Here is a 17,878-nt window from a genome sequence, read left to right as displayed (position 1 = left end):
CATCATTATCACAAATAAATTACTTTACTTAAAAGCTCCAAGTTTTCTGGGCTTGAAACACTCCTGGCAAACCTCACTACAAATATTGTTTCACATAAAACGAGGACTATGACATAGAGCAATGAGAATTACACTTTACATGAGGAGAGCAAATAAGGGTGTATACATGACCAACCACCATAAAAAAAGGATAAATAATTTACAATTGTGGTTTTAGTGTTAAGAGCCAAAGCAGGGAGAGTAAGAAAGTGAAAACCAGTCAGGTTAGGTTTTTTTTCTTCAGATACATGTAGTCTAATACATTGTCAAAATCTAGGGCTCAGGAGGGTGCTTCATACATCTGTTTGCAAGCTTCAAACGACTTTATGCACGACTGGTAACCTTTTCTTGTTTTACATGATTATATCCTTTAAAGGACAAGTCCACCTCAACAAAAAGCTGATTTGAAAAAAAATAAAAAAATCCAACTAGCATAACAATGAAAATTTCATCAAAATCGGATGTAAAATAAGAAAGTTATGACATTTTAAAGTTTCGCTTAATTTCATAAAACAGTTAATTGCACATCCTGGTCGGTATGCAAATGAGGAGACTGATGACGTCATCCACTCACTATTTCTTTTGTATTTCATTATATGAAATATTCTAATTTTCTCCTCATTGTCAAGTGAAACACAGATTAATTCCTCCCTGAACATGTGGAATTGGCATTGTTTTAATACTATATGGTTCTGTCAAGTTGGTCCTTATTGTCAAATCTGTAAAAAATGAAATATTGTATAATTCAAACAATAAAAAACAAAAGAAATCGTGAGTGATGGACATCATCGCCTATCTCATTTGCATGTCACTCAGATGTGCATATAACTGTTTTGTGAAAAATAAGCGAAAATTTAAAATGTCATAACTTTCTTATTTTACATCCGATTTTGATGAAATTTTAGCATTTTGCTAGTTGGGTTTTTCTCTATTTATTCAATTCATCATTTTTCTGAGGTGGACTTGACCTTTAAGTAGCTATATTGGAAACTGAGAACACGTTCCAGTTGTGTGTAAAAACCAACAGCCTTATGGAATACCCAGCAGATATGGTCTTCAACTCATAGACCATGATGTGCTCACTCTCAGGCCAGAATCTAAGGGAATCTTAGTCTTCCAGATGAAGAAAGAGTGCTTGAAAGCAACTAAACTCAATGAAAAGGTCATGGCCAGGCTTTAAGCAAAACGAAAGGAAAGATTATAAGGTTAGAGTTATTAGGTTGTGCCAACTTTGTTTAATCCAGCAATCCATTTATAATGGTTAATGAGTTAATGGGTTAATTAAACATTTTTTGTGTTTGTGCTATGGACAAAGTTTGATTGAACAATTACAATGGTTAATGAATATGTTAAATTCAACCTTTATTTATTTATTCTTTTTTATTTTTTTATATTTGTTTTGCTGTAGACAATAACTGCACCCCCTCCCCCTGTTTGAAAGTGACGCCTCATCTATCCAAGACAGTGTACCTGGTTGAGTTCCTTTTATATTTTCCTGAGTGGTATCCATGAGAGGTTTTGATGGTAGAGGGTGGACTCCAGTGTGGATGAACTGAATCTAGCATGATCTTGCTGTTCAATTGGATGTGGTGAGGTTTTGGGGGATAAGTCTCTTGACTTATCTTAGTATTATTTCAAAGGGTTAGATTCATCGGGACATGGTAAGTTATCTATCATGTGAAAGCAAAGAATCCCCTCCTTCAAACCGAGATAAAAACATTGTTCATGGAGGATCACATGCAAGGCAATTACATAATAAATGGTCCCATCATCTCTCTTAACACACAAAGAAATTCTTAATGCTATAAATCTTAGTACTACTAACAAGACCTCATTCTAAAAAAAAATAATGATTTGCAGCTCACAATGTATGTTTTCATTCATACTGGTAGAATCTATAATGGAATTGGAAACATCTATATAATGATATCTAGAAATATGTTTATTACAATATATACATACAATGCTACATAAATTGCTACATAGAACAAATAAATAAAGAAATGCTTCTTCCTATATGCTACCATTCTGGTACCTGACTAAACTAACATGATTGGAAAAGAAGTTTGAAGATGTTAAAGGGGAATCCAACCCAAATAAAAATTTGCTTTTAGAGGAAAAAGAAAAATCAGACAAGTTGATAGGTGAAAGTTTGAACAATATCGGACAAACAACAAGAAAGTTATGAATTTTCAAAAGTTGTGAATATTGGTAATCACTATACCTATGGAGATTTCAAATTGGCAACATATGTGATGTCAAAGTGATGTAAGGCAAGGACTACTCTTCCATGTACTCCAATACATAAAATGACTAAAATTACATTTTTTTTCAAATGTTTTACTTCAAATTATATTTTTCTTTTATGAGGACATAAAACAGCATACTGCCTAGGCTATATTTAGATTACAGCCCCAGGGGAATGGGTACTTGGGGAAAAAACCACAAATAACTGATAATAAAGTACATGGCCTATGTGAAAGTTGTCCTTGCCTCTTGTCATAATTTACTTACCCAGTTGCCAATTTGAAATCTACATACTCTTAGAGATCTCAATTTTGAAACAGCCATAACTTTCTTATTGCTTGTCCGATTTCTTTCAAACTTTTACCATTCTGTTTTGTTTATTTTTCTCCTTTCAAACACAACATATTATGACCAGAGCTGGATTCCCCTTAAATATTTTTAACCATTTCAACACCATAAGCAATGAAGCTGACCACAAAATTGTGATAAAGCTCTCACTAGTACAGGATAAAATGCTTCTTCAAATAACAAGAATAATAATGTTAGAACAGGCACATTCACATTGAAGTTTGATAATAAAAACAATGTATAAAACACAATTAATGTAATGAAAACATTTTAATGCAAGCTTTTTTCTTTATCATTCCATATTTTTTCTCCAAGGTGATTTATAAAAAGACCATACTTCTTGTTTTATATCCTTTAAAGTGCATCTATTCTGCATGATATACATTAAATGTTTCTTGGCTTTCAATAGTTCTAATAAGAATGTTTAATTTGTTTAATGCTGATATTTGCATGTCCATATCCAGACCACAATCACATTAAACAATGATAAGAGAACTTGCCATATAACACGTGATAATCCACACAAAAATTCCTCATGGAAAAAAATCTGTAAGGTAGAAGACATTTTTACCGCGACTGCACACAAACACAAGCACACACAAGTGCCGAGCCACACAGAAGCTAGCCCGCCCATGCTCAGGGGAGCCAGCGGTAGCAAGATCACTACGGGGCCGGGAGCTCCGTGTTGAGAAATTGCTCACAATACATCCACACGCATAGCCATGTGGTGCAATACATATGGTAGCGCTAAAGATACAAATTCCGAAAAAAATCTGAAAAATATTCAAAAATTACTCAAAAAACGGAAATCCACACAAACGCAGACAATTTTCATGCCTGCATAGGAAATGTCCGACATTCCCTGACTCGTGAAATATATAGCACATAAATGTGAAAACCTCTTCAACCTAAAATTTGAAATACAAAGCTAAAAGAAACTGAAAAGAGGAAAAAAAAAATTGACACAATAATAAATCATCCAAATTAAGTATTAATTGCCTTATTAAAAGCTTTGATTGTAATGCATGCCAGCAACAAACATATTTCCGAAATCATAGTAATTATTACATATTGATAGTATGCTTCTTGCAGTACAATGTACCTATATGAAGGTACCAGAAATTATAAATTTGATAAAGACATGATTCATGAGATAGATGTTGCAACCATAAATAGACTTCAAAACTTTGTTTTTGTGACCTGTTGGAAAAATTACCTTTACATAGAATTATATTGACTTTTCAAACAAAATGATCCAATGTATTTTCTAATTTTCTGAACAAACTTATGGACCTAGAAACATAGTATTCAGGAGGCTATAATCCTGAGCTGCATGTTGTTGTGATAATAATTATCATTATAGTTGCTCTTTATGCTGTTATTGTTATTACTTTATAACTATTATGCTAGTTATCATGAACACTATTATCATCACAATTCTTCAAATTATTTATTACTACTATAGTCATCGTTGTCATAATCACCATTATTAATGTTATTATCATCATGATAATTGTTATAGTTATTAGGTTAAAACCAAATTCAAAGACATTGTCAATGTCAACTGGCAAACAGCTCAAATATAAACTATCATTGTTGACAAATGCTTTTAAACTTAAACAATACCTGCATTAAAAAAACACTCATTTTTTAGATTAAAAAATTGCTCAAATATAAATTGGTGAAGTCTCACATAAATAATCATATCTGGTGGGTGTAATAATGCATCATGGGGAATCAGAATTAAAGAAAAATGAAAATAGTTTTACTCCATCTTTGACTTGTCTGTTGGTGGTGGTGGTAATGGACGTCTGGAATACTTCACACCAAGGAGATCACCAACTTCATCTATTATCTTCAATGCCTGGAAAGATACAAAGAGACAGAACAAACTAAATTAGAGACTGGATGTCCTTTGGAAATGAAAATCCATATTTTATTGTTTGAAATAGTCATGAAATGAAATACTCCGAAAATTTGCTTTGCCCAATTGATCGTGGGCCCGGCAGCCGCTGTGCAGCGCCAGATCGACGAGCCTCTATCCCTTTTAATCGTTGGACGCCAACAGGGTAGCAGCAACTCCCATCTTTTAACGTCTTTTGGTCTGACGCGGCCGGGGTTTGATTGAACCCCCGACCTCCCGGTTGTGAGACGGACGCTCTACCAACTGAGCCAACACACATGATTCTTAAAATATGTCTGATCACGAAAAACTGATCACTATAAAGCTAGATGTTAATTTAAATGTCATTGATGTTACCAAACTAAATGAACAAAAGATACACATATTGTACAACTTAGCAAACTGCATAAAACCAGAGTTTATTACTCTGAACCACATGTTTATGTCAGGCAAATGATGTAACAAAACTAAAACAAAAAAAAATAACCAAACCAACTTCGCAAATTACGTCTTAATTTAAACTGTGGTTAATAAAAGTAGATGGAGTAAACTCCAATTTCATAAGAAAATCTGTATACAATTAAAACCAAGATTAATTGTTGCTATATCATTGTAAATCTCGATCTGCTTGGGTAATATGCTTTTCGCACTACATTTTCCTAACCCCATACTATCCTTAAAACCCGGACTAACTTTTACCCCGGACTATCCTTTACCCAGTACTATCCTTTACCCTGGACTATCCTGTACCCCAGACTATCCTTTACCCAAGACTATCCTCAACCCCTGACTATCATCTGGGCGTTGTGGCGTGCGCCTGTAATCAAAGCTATGCGGGGAAGTTACAAATTGATGCAGAGGTTTGGGCCCTGGTCACGTCTTTCGGATGGTGACGTTAAAGGTCGGTCCCAGACGTAAATAATCATATCTGATTGATACACGTCTGACAAAACTCAAATACACACACACACACACTATCCTTAACCACATACTATCTTTTTTTTGTTTCACACTGTCTTTCATATCCATATACTATTTACTTAGCCGGGTTGCTGATTTTTATTGTGTTCGACACTGTACATGCCTTAACCCCCGACTATCACAACACTCATCAATATTGATGCACCTTCCAACTAAAAAGGGGGAAGAATCGACTGATTCGTAAATCATTTCCCTGATATAACTGATTACCGCTGTTTTATTGTATTCATTTTCATAGATTGATTGACTACAATATGGCTGATGATAAGTAATACATTTGTGAATTATAGTTTTCATTATTCATCAACTCATTTTTTTATGTTATTGATTTTCAATAAGCACCTTTGCCTTGTAAAATACTTGCCGTTAAACATTAAGAAGCTGGACATGGCAGACCGAAAAAAAAAAGAACCATTGGCAATTACATACCATCTACCAGAATCATTCAGCACACATTCTACATACAAACACAAGGGTGATCATTTTATCCATTCTAACTCAGGTTTAGATTGTTATCATAAATGTTAATTAGGTTTGAATTCAACTTACCGTATCCAGCATCTCTCTGGTGTGTGCGGCTGAAAGGCAGATTCTTGCTCGACCTTCGATGATGGGCGTGGCCGGGAAACCAACCACGACTACGGCAAGGCCTCGTTTACGACACTCCCTGGCAAAACACCTGGAAGTCGATTCAAGGAATAAGAGGTCTTTGCTTACATAATTTGCTTAAAAATCAATTCAAATTTACACTCTAAATTCAATTTCAAATTCAAATTCAATCCAATCCAATTCAATTCAATTCAAAATTCAACTCAATTTCAATAAAATTCCAATGTCAATTCAAATTATTTCAAAACAAGCATTTGTAACTAAAGCAGCTGTAATGAAGATGATACTACTACTCATTCATACAGAGCTGCATACCTGAAAAAGAACATTTCAGTATTACAAAAGCTGGAAAACAGGGGTGGTATTCTGAAAACGTTCTTATCTTTGTTCTTATCTTTTATCTTATCTCATTGAGATAAGAAGACGCTAAAATCATTGAAAAAGTGTAAGCCTTTGGGCATGCACAGTGGCAAAATATTATGTCACTCATAAGGGCCGTCTGCACCATCCCGAGTTTTCAAATTAGCGCGCTATTTCTGATCCGGCAAATTATCCCGATCTGAAAAATCTCGAGATAGTTGGCGGTGCAGACGCAATTATCGCGCTAGTTCGTAGGATTAATCTCGAGATTGCAATCCCAAGTCAACTCGGGTTTATTTGCAAAATAGCGCGCTATTTTACGAATTATCCCGCTAATTCGTCGGTGCAGACGCACTCGAGATTGGACTCGGGGTAATTTATTCATGACGTCAGTCCATAATGCAATTCGCGTTCCACTTCCGCCTTGGTCAAAACATAAACACGTGCGAAAGTCAACTTTATACATGCGAATAGCGTTCATAAGCAACGATGGTGTCCCACCAGTGAATGGATTTGGGGAGAGACCAGACCGAAGGGGGAGGCGCTCATCGACGATGGTCATATTCAATAACAACACTGACAGCAGTGTTGTCTTATTCCTTCGCAAAATGTGAGCAAATAGCATTTCTTTCCTCCTTCTCTCCCTCTCTCTCTCTCTGTCGTTGCCTCCTACTCCGCCATCATATTTAACGAAGAATACATCACTTCTTCACTCGCTGAGCTGAGAGGATTGTTGCATAACACCGGTTGAATTCGGCGAAAGTGCTAGTGAAAGGAGTACATTGCTTGCATATTGCGGGAAGTTATTCAAAAGCGCGGGCCGTTGAAACTCCAAGATCCGAAAGTGCGCATGCTCGTAATATCGGGCTTGTTGCCTCGCTCGAGCAGGAATCGCTCTTCGTGGGATGGTGCAGACGGGGTTTCTTGAATCTCGAGATTAATCGCGAAGAGGGCTGATCGGGCTAAAATCTCGAGATTGAGCAAACTCGGGATGGTGCAGCACCGCCTATAGTAGCTTGACGTTCGGTCTGGTGATACAAAGCTGCCTATTATATATATTATCACAAATGCCAAAGATCAACTAAGAAAAAAAAAATCTTACGTAATTTTTGCTGGTAGATAAAGAAGAACCGGTACAACAGGTGAGTCATCATTGCCATAAACAATGAACCCTAGCTCCATACAACGCCTCCTGAAATATCGGGTATTATTTTTCAACATCTCAATTCTGTCTCGTCCTGGAGCAAGAGGAAAATATACAGAATGTTCAAAACTTGTACCATTGTAGAGATGTCGTGGTCTAGAGGTTTTATCTTTTGACTTACAAGAGGGTCAGGGGTTCGAATCCCAGCCATGGGGTTAATTATCTTTAGCAAGAAAGTCAACAAAATGTGCTGCACTTGACCCACGTGAAGTAACTGGATACCTGGTGGGTGTTTCATAAAGCTGTTTGTAAGTTAAGAGCGACTTTAAGAACGACTGGTGATCCTTTCGGTTTATTTCCAATTTGTCTAATGCCAATACGTCCAATAGCAAACTTGTCTACAATCATTTGGTCTACCATAAGTTTGTCCACTCACCACATGGTCTACTTTCATTTAGTCTAATGCCATTCTGTCTCATAACCAGTTGGTCCAATAGCCATTTAGTCCATATACCACTTGGTCTAATTAAACTAAAGTGCTAATTGTGCACAATGACTGAAAAGAAAATGGGTATTAGACCAACTGGTTATTAGACGAAATGGTAACAGACGAACTGGTAATTAGACGAAGTGATGATTGGACCAAATGAATGTCAGACGAAATGTTAATGGATGGAATGGCATTAGACTAAATGAAGGTAGACCATGTGGTGAGTGGACGAATTGGCAATTTACCATCCTTTCTTGTGGTAAATGCTATACACCAAAATGTTAATTGGCGATGGTTAGTTGTTCTTAAAGTCGCTCTTGACTTACGAACAGCTTTATGAAACAACCCCCTGGCAGGGTTATTCATTCTTTGGCATGCTTGTTTGCCATGGGATAGCCAGCTGGGCTAAAGCCAAAATCGTTCAGGCCTTGGTGACCTTCTTTTGCCTTTTAAGATAAATACCAGTTATGGTAACGAAAATGAGTTCGAACAGAATCCAAGGAAATCACCACCAAAGTGTTTGTATGTATAAATAAATATGTGACAAATAGCTCTGGAGGAAAATGCGTAATTGCTGAGAAATGAGCAAAATAAGCACGGAATTCCATTAATGTTGGGTATTTTTCGAAGCAATGTTAACACACTGTCCCACATATGCTTTTCTGTGTTAATGATTACCGGTATCAGAATTATCAATTTTGGGCTAAGATTTCATGATTCTACAAAGATAAGTTTACATTAATGTACCAGATCTCGATGTGTGAGAATATTTTGACAATAAAACTTGAATTAAGAGACTTTCTCATGAAATAATTGCTTGCTGCAACTACTGTATTTTGCCTTTAACAAAGACATAATAGCTTACCAACAGTAGTCCCATCCATACCCATGATGGTCTTGAGTGTACTAAGGGTCTGTTCTACTACCGGTGCACTAGTAGAGCTGGCATAGGTAGCAGCGTGTGAATGCACCCTGATGTAATCAACCAACTCCTGAAAGGAATAAAAATGATAACAAAGATAATCGCTTACATACAAATCTTCACTTGAGGGATATGGGTGTTACCCAATGATTTTAAGTGTAACAAAAAGTCACACTTAAATTCATAGTTGCATACTGCATAAGACACATCAGTGAACCCAACAAATTATGCCAAGAGGAAATGCACAACTAGGTAGTAATCAAAATAAGTATTGAAGATCAGACAATGCTTTCAAACACCAATGGAGAGAACCTACTATAAAGTTCAAGATTATTTCTCCTCCTCTAAAAAATAAAGAACAATATATATCAATTCATTCCAGCCCTGCTTAATGACACTCAACATTACGAATCGTATCAATGCAATAATTCAACTGACCTTTGAGCCGGAGATATAGCCTCCCGATGCACCGAAGCTCTTGGTGAATGTACCCATCATGATGTCAATATCTCTAGGGTTCAAGCCAAAGTACTCCACCACACCCCGACCGGTAGGGCCGAGGGCTCCGATACTGTGGGCCTCGTCCAGGTATAGGTAGCACTTGTATTTCTTCTTCAGGGCTATCATCTCGCGTAGCTTCACAATGGAACCTTCCATACTAGAGAGGATAATGACAATGACATGATGGTGAAAAGAATCCTACCGATAATGGCAATGCCACAGCAACTACTACCAACATTTTGTAGAATGACACAAAATATGCATGTACAGTATCTTATGGACATTTATGTAATGCATGTATTCTATGATGATGATGATGGTGATGATAATAATATAGTCAGTACCACAAACATTTTGTATAATGACACAAAATATGCATGTACAGTATGGACATTTATGTAATGCATGTATTCTAATGATGATGATGATGATGATAATAATATAGTCAGTACCACCAACATTTTGTATAATGACACAAAATATGCATGTACAGTGTTTTATGGATTCTAATGATGATGATGATGATAGTGATGATGATAATAATAATGATAATATTCAGTACTTGTATACTTGTACTCATATCCCATCATTATCAAATGTCTCAATGCGCTTCCAAAGGAAATGGATGGGCTCGATCATCCTTGATTAGGCAAACTTTAAGGTATTTATTTGTGTCAGGTATCTATTACCTCACCTGGGTCAAATTAAACCAAATATGGATAAATCGTATCCTGAGGCCCGTAACACAAAACTTAGCAATGATCGTAACACATTTTTCTACGATTGATTCCATAGACTACAATGTACAATCAATCGTAAAGATCAAGCGTATGATCAATCGCTAAGCTTTGTGTTACGGGCCCCAGAAGGTACGAATGCCATCACCTATATTCAAACCCGTCATCCTCTGATTGAAAGTAGAGAGTTAGAACCACTAGTCCACGATACCCCCCACAATACTAAATCTAACAATAGTTTAAATCTGTTTTTGCAGCCCTGGTACGTAGGCATGAATAGCAAAAGAGCAAAATAGTTTTTCATTGCAAAGGGCATAATTGTGAGGTGTGTCAAAACAGTTTGTACTGATAAAGGGTATAGGAAAGAAAGAGCAGATCTAAGGAATGAGGTACGTGTAATTGCAAATATCAGCAAAATACACAGAAAGGACAGCCACTTTGAAGAAAACTTATTTGACTGGGATCATCATCAAAGCATAAGATACAAGGGTATTGCAGAGTAGTAAGAACCACCTGGGAAGTCTTTCACTAAAAATTTGGCTGTGATTTTCATTGATAAACTAGCTCTCTACCAATCAGGTGCAATGACTTGGGAGTAGCTTACAGCATCTTTTAGTAAAAGTCACAGACAAAAAATGTCATGAAACACCCCCCTTATGAAGCAAGAGAATACGGACCTGTAAATTCCTTCAACGATGATAAGAATCTTCTTCCATGGCCTATGCGTCCTTGGTTGACCCTCAACAATAGCCTTCTTCAGTAACTTCTCCAAGCTCTCTATATCTATCAGTTGATAAAGTGAATCATTCCATCAACAATTAATGGCATATAACAATCATTTTGAATACTTTATAAAAATGAATGGTATCCATTAAAATTAATATTCTACACACAAATTTTCTCGACACAAAACAGATTATTTCAATAATTAGGATTTAAAAAGCATTTAAGAAATATAAAAATAATACACGTTGATTCAATATTATCCTGGGAAAACAACCCAAGTATTTCACTTTGAAATACAAAAGGCAAGTAATTAATCACATAAGAATAAAACATTTACAGATTATTTTTCCAAAACACATGCCTAAATTTTGTAAATCCAATTCTGTGAAAGTTTGTTACAATTGCTAGTACAAGAGCAAATAAGCCAATATAAAATAATCTGTATATAAATGGCTCAGTTTAAAATCCATGATAATGGTAATTGCTGGAATAATGCTTGGATATTTTGAAAGAGGAAAAAAAGAGGAAAAATCAAACAAGCTAGCAAATGTTCACCTCACATATAGTAATTACATTAACTTGGACATTCATTACTGTTCCTTGATGTGAAAGATAATCATCAATGATTCAGAAGATGAAGAAAGTTTTTATTTTTTTTAGATGAAGAAAGTTTTGATTTACTCACTATTATGTTCAAAGACTTTGACGGTAGCACCTGATAACCTCACTCCCAGTACAAGTGAAGCATGATTTAATCTATCACTGACAATAAGGCACCCCTAAGAAAACAAACAAACATACACATTATTTGGATTAATTTGTCAAGATTATGGTATAAAAAAAATGTACATGGGTTTTTAGAATGGTCAGTTCAATACCCCAGTTTCCAAACACAGCAATTTCAATGTTTTCTTCTGCAAGAATGAGGACTGAAAGTATGATCTTAATGCAATCATTCAAAAGGACTAATGGTCTTGCAAATTAGTTGCTATTAATTAATTTAACATATCAAAACATCAAGTACCATTTCATTTCCATGAAAATCATTGGTGATCTACTATACAATGTTCTTGTTTGAAGAGAAATTCTTTCACAAAGTGAAAGGCAAACTCAAATGAATACTGCGGAAGTCCATGATTGTGTTACCTTGCCCATGATACTTGGAATGTTGAGTGTGTTGGTGGCAAAACCCATACCAAATGTAAGAGCATCTTCCTGACCTAAGAACTCTGCCATTAGCTTCTCTAGTTCTTCCTGAACAGCAAGGGTTCCTGTAGTCAACAATATACAATTTAGGATATGATTCGACAGGGAAAGAGGGGTCTGGATGAGAATCCATCTCTCTGTTATGCATCAAGAACATACTCTACAATTGGTTTGTCGTTTTTGTTTTATTCGATCAGGGGTAGCCCATTAAATCACGCTTTATCTTTCATGGGACCCACGCAATGTGGTACATCAGGAGCTTTTAATGAGGTCTATGGCCCGTATTCTGAACTTGGGTTTAACTTAAACTCAGGTTTAAAGTTGTGGTTTAAGTACGGATAGCCAATTTTTACATAATTCACTAATGGTACAGATATCACATTTCAGCTCATTTGGCTCTCAAATCATTCATATATGTCTAGGAAGTATAAATAGATAATCGTCATCACCATCTATGAATCAGGAAAGAGCACAGTAAACATAAGAAACATACAACTTAATAAAAATTTTGACACTTTTGGCTTCCCATAATTTAAGCACAGGGTTAGACCATGGTCTAAGTTCAACCTGACTTCAGAATACAGGCCTATGAATCTACATCAATACTACAAGAATGACAGAATGGATGGACAAGCCATAAGAAAGATAATGCCTCCAGCAACCACCTGTGGTGGGTGGAGGCATAAGAAACGCCCCTGCCCAAAGAAACCTTGGTCAAGAAGCAAAGGGCATATCACGATGAAGTGTCATACGACCCTCGGGTGACAACTAGCGTCTGATCTTCGAAAAGCAGTGAAGGGAAAAAAAATCATCCAAGTTTATTTGTTGAACAACAAATTATGCTGAGTACGGAGTACAGTTAAGAGTGATGCAGAATCCAGCTGTAGGTATAACCTTCGTAGAGGGATGCAAGTCAGTTTTACTCACAAGGCTTGAAAAGAAGCTACACATTTTAAAGCCATAGTATCGAGGCTGAAAAGTCTGAAATCGGCAGATGTCGGGGTCTACGTGTCAGCTGGGTCATGCAGGTGTACAGTAGAATGAATGAAAGAATTTATTTACCCAATTCTTGCCTAGAGCTACAAACTCCGTTGCCATAGTACTGTGTGGTCGCTTGAACTGCATCTGATCTTGGACCGTGGTTTTCAGCAAAACCTAGATAGTTGTATGAACCAATGTTGATCACTTTCCTTGTGGTACCAGTGAGCCTGTATTAAAGAAACAAAGTCACAGAAACAGGGTAGGATATCATTTTTATTTATCGTGGGTTATTTTTTCTTCATTGGTCTTGGGACGATGGAAGAAATTGGGGGCCACTTTTTTAGGGGCTTCTTTTTTCTGTGTGCAGCAGGCAATTATACCGTTAATGTACATGTAAATATCCCTACCTACAGTATGCAGGAGTATTGATTTACTAATAAAATAAACTTGAATATTGTTTGCGGTAGATCTTGAGGCAATGGTAAGAAAGACAGTCACCTCCCCCAAAAATTGCATTTGTGGCACTTTAGGGCTGATTTTGGCTGTTATGAGGGCGATATCGCCCATCATCCTCTTGAGGCAATGGTAAGAAAGACGGTCACCTAAAAAAAAAATGCATTTGTGGCACTTTAGGGCTGATTTTGGCTGTAACGAGGGCGAAATCATCCACAAATATTTCCTACACTGAATAGAAAACTAATGGAGGTCAAGAATAGAGATCAGCGCAAGACATATACAGTATTACCATGAATGATAAAATACAATTGATTTCATGTAATTCGTGTTTGCTAATCTAAGCAACGAAATTTGCTTCATAATTGGTATCATACTATAAAAAAATGAGTCTATATTACTTGGTTCTCACCAAATCTTTCCCCCATCACATCACCTCTTAATTATCATTTGTTAGCTGGAAACATGTGATAAAGTAAATAGAATTACTATTATTGGAGATGCATACTTAATATCACGATGTAATCAAAGCTGTTACCAGTGAACACATTATTTTCTAGTAACTAACTGGATGATGTTCAATTTTTAATCATGACTCTGGAAATTCAGTTGTAACACAACCATTCCTTTGGAATGACCACCAAAATTACTTGTCACTGTCTCAAATGCATATTAAAAATTCTCACAATATCTTGACTTCATTCTTGAAGTACATAAATGAGAAATACATAGAAATCTCACAACACAAAAGAGTTACATACTTGAATGACCAATTATTATCATCGCTGTATCTTTCGAGTAGGTGTGATTCAGCACCTGGTAGACTAGCAATTGGGACATTCCAGTTGTCTCGTACCTTTCGGTACATGTGACGAGTGAAGAAACTGTCAAAGTCCTGGTACAGTGGGGTGAAAGCCTGGATAAGTAAAAGTGACATTAAAGTTTTGAATGAAACAGTTACTGAATGATCTGAAGTCTTACTAAGTAACAACTCAATTACAATTTGATGTAAATTTCTTACTCACTCCCAATTGCTCACATTCTAAAATTTCTCCAATTAGCTGCTGACATGGACCCTCTATCTGATACACATACACACAAGAATTTGACATATCTGGTATGAATAACCACAAAAAATCGTCACAATATACACCCTACTTCATAATACAATAAATCAGATTTTTATTGTTTGTACTTTTCTGGTTGTTTCATTCACACATTTGAGTGCCTTAAACATTCTATGGAATGCTATGAAAATGCTTTAATTAGTAGTATAATTTATACATTTTATAACTTTATCTCAGTGTATGCAGAATTTGCTTAACAAGATGTCACCAGAACAAATTTATTGCTAATATATCACACACTGAGAAGTGTTTCTATGATAATTTTTCAATCATTCATTATACAGATGACACATAAACTTACTACTGTACTCTGCTTGATTCCTATTTCTAATGATATTTGTTTTGCCTTATTCATTATTTTCTTTGAATGTCTTGATTATTCACTTTCAAAATCTTCTTACCTTCAGCTTTGGAGACTCTTGGGCGGCTCTATCTTCATCTATTCCTAATTTCATCATGGCATCCCGGACATAACCAACTAAAGCTAAGATGATATAACTCATGTACGTCACAAAGGCTGTCAACAGTGTTACTTCCTCAAAAGACTCAGAGAAATCCTCCATTCCAGCCTGGAGAAGAGAAAGAGAAAAGAAGTTTAATAATAACAGGTGGAATGCCTTTGGCAGTCTCGCCTGAATTACGCGATTCAATAGAGCACAGTGCTGACTTTGAAAACAGCTATTGAACAATTATTCACAAAAGAAAACACTCATATGATAATAAAATACTATGTCCATTGACCCAACATGACCTTTGACCATGATCATGTGACCTAAGACATGTGCAAAACAATCATTCATACTTGATCACCCTTTTGTCTATGTTTCATGAACTACATGTGTAGATCTATAAACTTTTTAAGTTATGATGCCAATTCAACAAATACCCCCAACACGGCCAAAGTTCATTGACCTTAAATCTTGGTCATGATACCTGAAATGCGCACAGGATATTCAATAATACCTCATACATGGTTACTCTTATGTCCAAGTTTCATGAACTAGATATATAAACTTTTAAAGTTATGACAATTCCACAAATACCCCGAACATTATCAAAGTTTGTTGACCCTAAATTACTTTTGACCTTGATCATGTGACCTGAAACTTGCACAGGATGATCAGGGATATTCAGTGATACACTGTTACCCTTATGTCTAAGTTTCATAAACTAAGTCCATATAATTTCCAAGTTATGACAACATTTCAAAAACTTGGTTAAGATTTCGATATTGATTCCCCCAACATGGTCTAAGTTCATTGACCCTAAATGACCTTTGACCTTGGTCATGTGACCTGAAACTACATGTAAGACAGGATGTTCAGTTTTCTGACGGCGGCGTCGTTGTCAACATTGACGTTGTCTGTCCCGCAAAGAAAAGTTGCGCTAAATGTCACAAAAGTTTATGATTACATCAAAACAATGCTGAATTACGCCGCTTTAGAGCAGAAATTATGATCAGAAAATACAATTTTGTTGCTGAAATGTTAATTAAAACCATGCACAGATGGGGAAGAAGGAAGTGACTTTGAGATTATGGAGTGTGCAGCGCGAAATCAAGAACCTTCCAATATGTTTTGAAGCCGCCAAGCCCGAAAAATTAATCCCGCAAATAAACAGTGTTTACAGTAGGTGGTGCCGGGCTCTTGTAACTTGATGTTGTATGACATATTTTCGGTGAACAACAATATTTTGCGGCATCCCGCAAGATCAGCCCTTGTTTTATAAAAGAAGAAATTTATTTCTAGAGATATTACAGAACGGATTTGAAGACTTTTCAGAAATTTAAAGATCTCATTGGAGATGAATGTTTTCAAAGAAAATTTGCCTGGGAGAACAGTCACATGAATTTTCGTCACAAAGCGCAGACAAGCATAAGGGTCTGAGGCGCAAGGGAAAATAAAGCTTCGAACCTTTGAATAATGCGCTTAATGTTTTTACAGAAGAGGCACTCCTATTTAGAGTTGGTTGACCCAGACACACACATGTAACTTGAATTATTGTTCGATGATAATTGGGCGTGTCAGTAGAGACGGGACGTCCTTACAATACAAAGATAAGACAATTTTCAGAATACTGATTTATTTTAGCACAGTAGCGCACAAGAATAAGCGTCCGGGGCGCAAGGGAAATTACGCCTCTACTTCTTCTTCAGGGTAGACCTGTGTCCTTCACACTTGAAGATTAATACAGGCCTCATGCCGCTTCATTATTTTTTCAGAAGAGGCGCTTCTATTGGTTGACCTAAGCATATCAAAAAAATTAATTATTGGTTCATGATCAAATATGGGTGTCAGAAAAAAAAATAGGGGACGTCCTATTAAGAATTAGGAAAATTTTCAGAATACGGATTGAGATGATTTAAGCAATGAACTGTTATCGGCCAAATCGTGGTTTCGTGTAGGATGGGGGGGGGGGGACCGGGTCGGGTGTCTGGATCTGGACAGTCTTATTTTGAAGCATTTGTTTTTTGTCTTTGGATTACACTTTATAGTACCGTATAGAGAACAAAATAGGGTATAGTATGGTAGTGGATCGTATTACTGAACACTTTTTATGAATTCAATCATGACATATCAAACACATTCTCATATAATTCACCAAACTTTTACCACAAATACCTTTTCTTTTTTTTTCAGGAAAAAAAAAAAAAAATCTTGAAAAAAAAGGGTGCGGTTTATCCAAAGAAACAACAATATTTCATCAGTAAACTGACTACCTATGCTTCTTCGGTAAGTATAACAATGCACCAACCAAGAAGTATATACAATATTCAATGTATAAATGTTTGTTGGTTACTAAAAATAGAAAGTATATTTTGCGAAGTTTTCTTTGAAAAATCTTCTTTGTAAAGGTTGTTTTATATTATTTATTTAATTACTATTAATTTAATGTTTTCCTATTAAAAAATCTGATTGTTTTGTGATGAAAACTTTTTTTCATCTAAAAATGCATGGAAAATGCTCTTCAATAGGCATGTACACGTAATCGGTTATTAAAAAGGCAATAAATAATGTCCTTTATTCTTTATTTCTCTCCTTTTTCTCTCAATATATTTTTTTTTAATTCCCTTTTTACACTATAAGTTTGATATACAATGCTGC

The 17,878-nt window shown here is 35.9% G+C and overlaps 1 protein-coding gene across 1 annotated transcript; it reads right to left on the bottom strand.

The window, feature by feature from the left end:
• Nucleotides 1-1,960: 1,960 nt before the first annotated feature.
• Nucleotides 1,961-17,133, bottom strand: LOC129264208 (serine palmitoyltransferase 2-like). Its single transcript, XM_064102694.1, has 11 exons — nucleotides 15,176-17,133; nucleotides 14,409-14,563; nucleotides 13,276-13,421; nucleotides 12,154-12,278; nucleotides 11,693-11,786; nucleotides 10,959-11,064; nucleotides 9,482-9,701; nucleotides 8,987-9,113; nucleotides 7,590-7,725; nucleotides 6,068-6,197; nucleotides 1,961-4,498 (listed from the first exon to the last, which is right to left on the bottom strand). The coding sequence occupies exons 1-11, from the start codon at nucleotides 15,335-15,337 to the stop codon at nucleotides 4,400-4,402; spliced, it is 1,500 nt and encodes a 499-aa protein (XP_063958764.1). The 5' UTR covers nucleotides 15,338-17,133; the 3' UTR covers nucleotides 1,961-4,399.
• Nucleotides 17,134-17,878: the final 745 nt, after the last annotated feature.

The sequence above is a fragment of the Lytechinus pictus genome, chromosome 7 (genome assembly GCF_037042905.1).
Source record: "Lytechinus pictus isolate F3 Inbred chromosome 7, Lp3.0, whole genome shotgun sequence".
NCBI classification, from domain to species: domain Eukaryota; kingdom Metazoa; phylum Echinodermata; class Echinoidea; order Temnopleuroida; family Toxopneustidae; genus Lytechinus; species Lytechinus pictus.
This window is presented reverse-complemented; position numbering and strand designations above follow the sequence as displayed.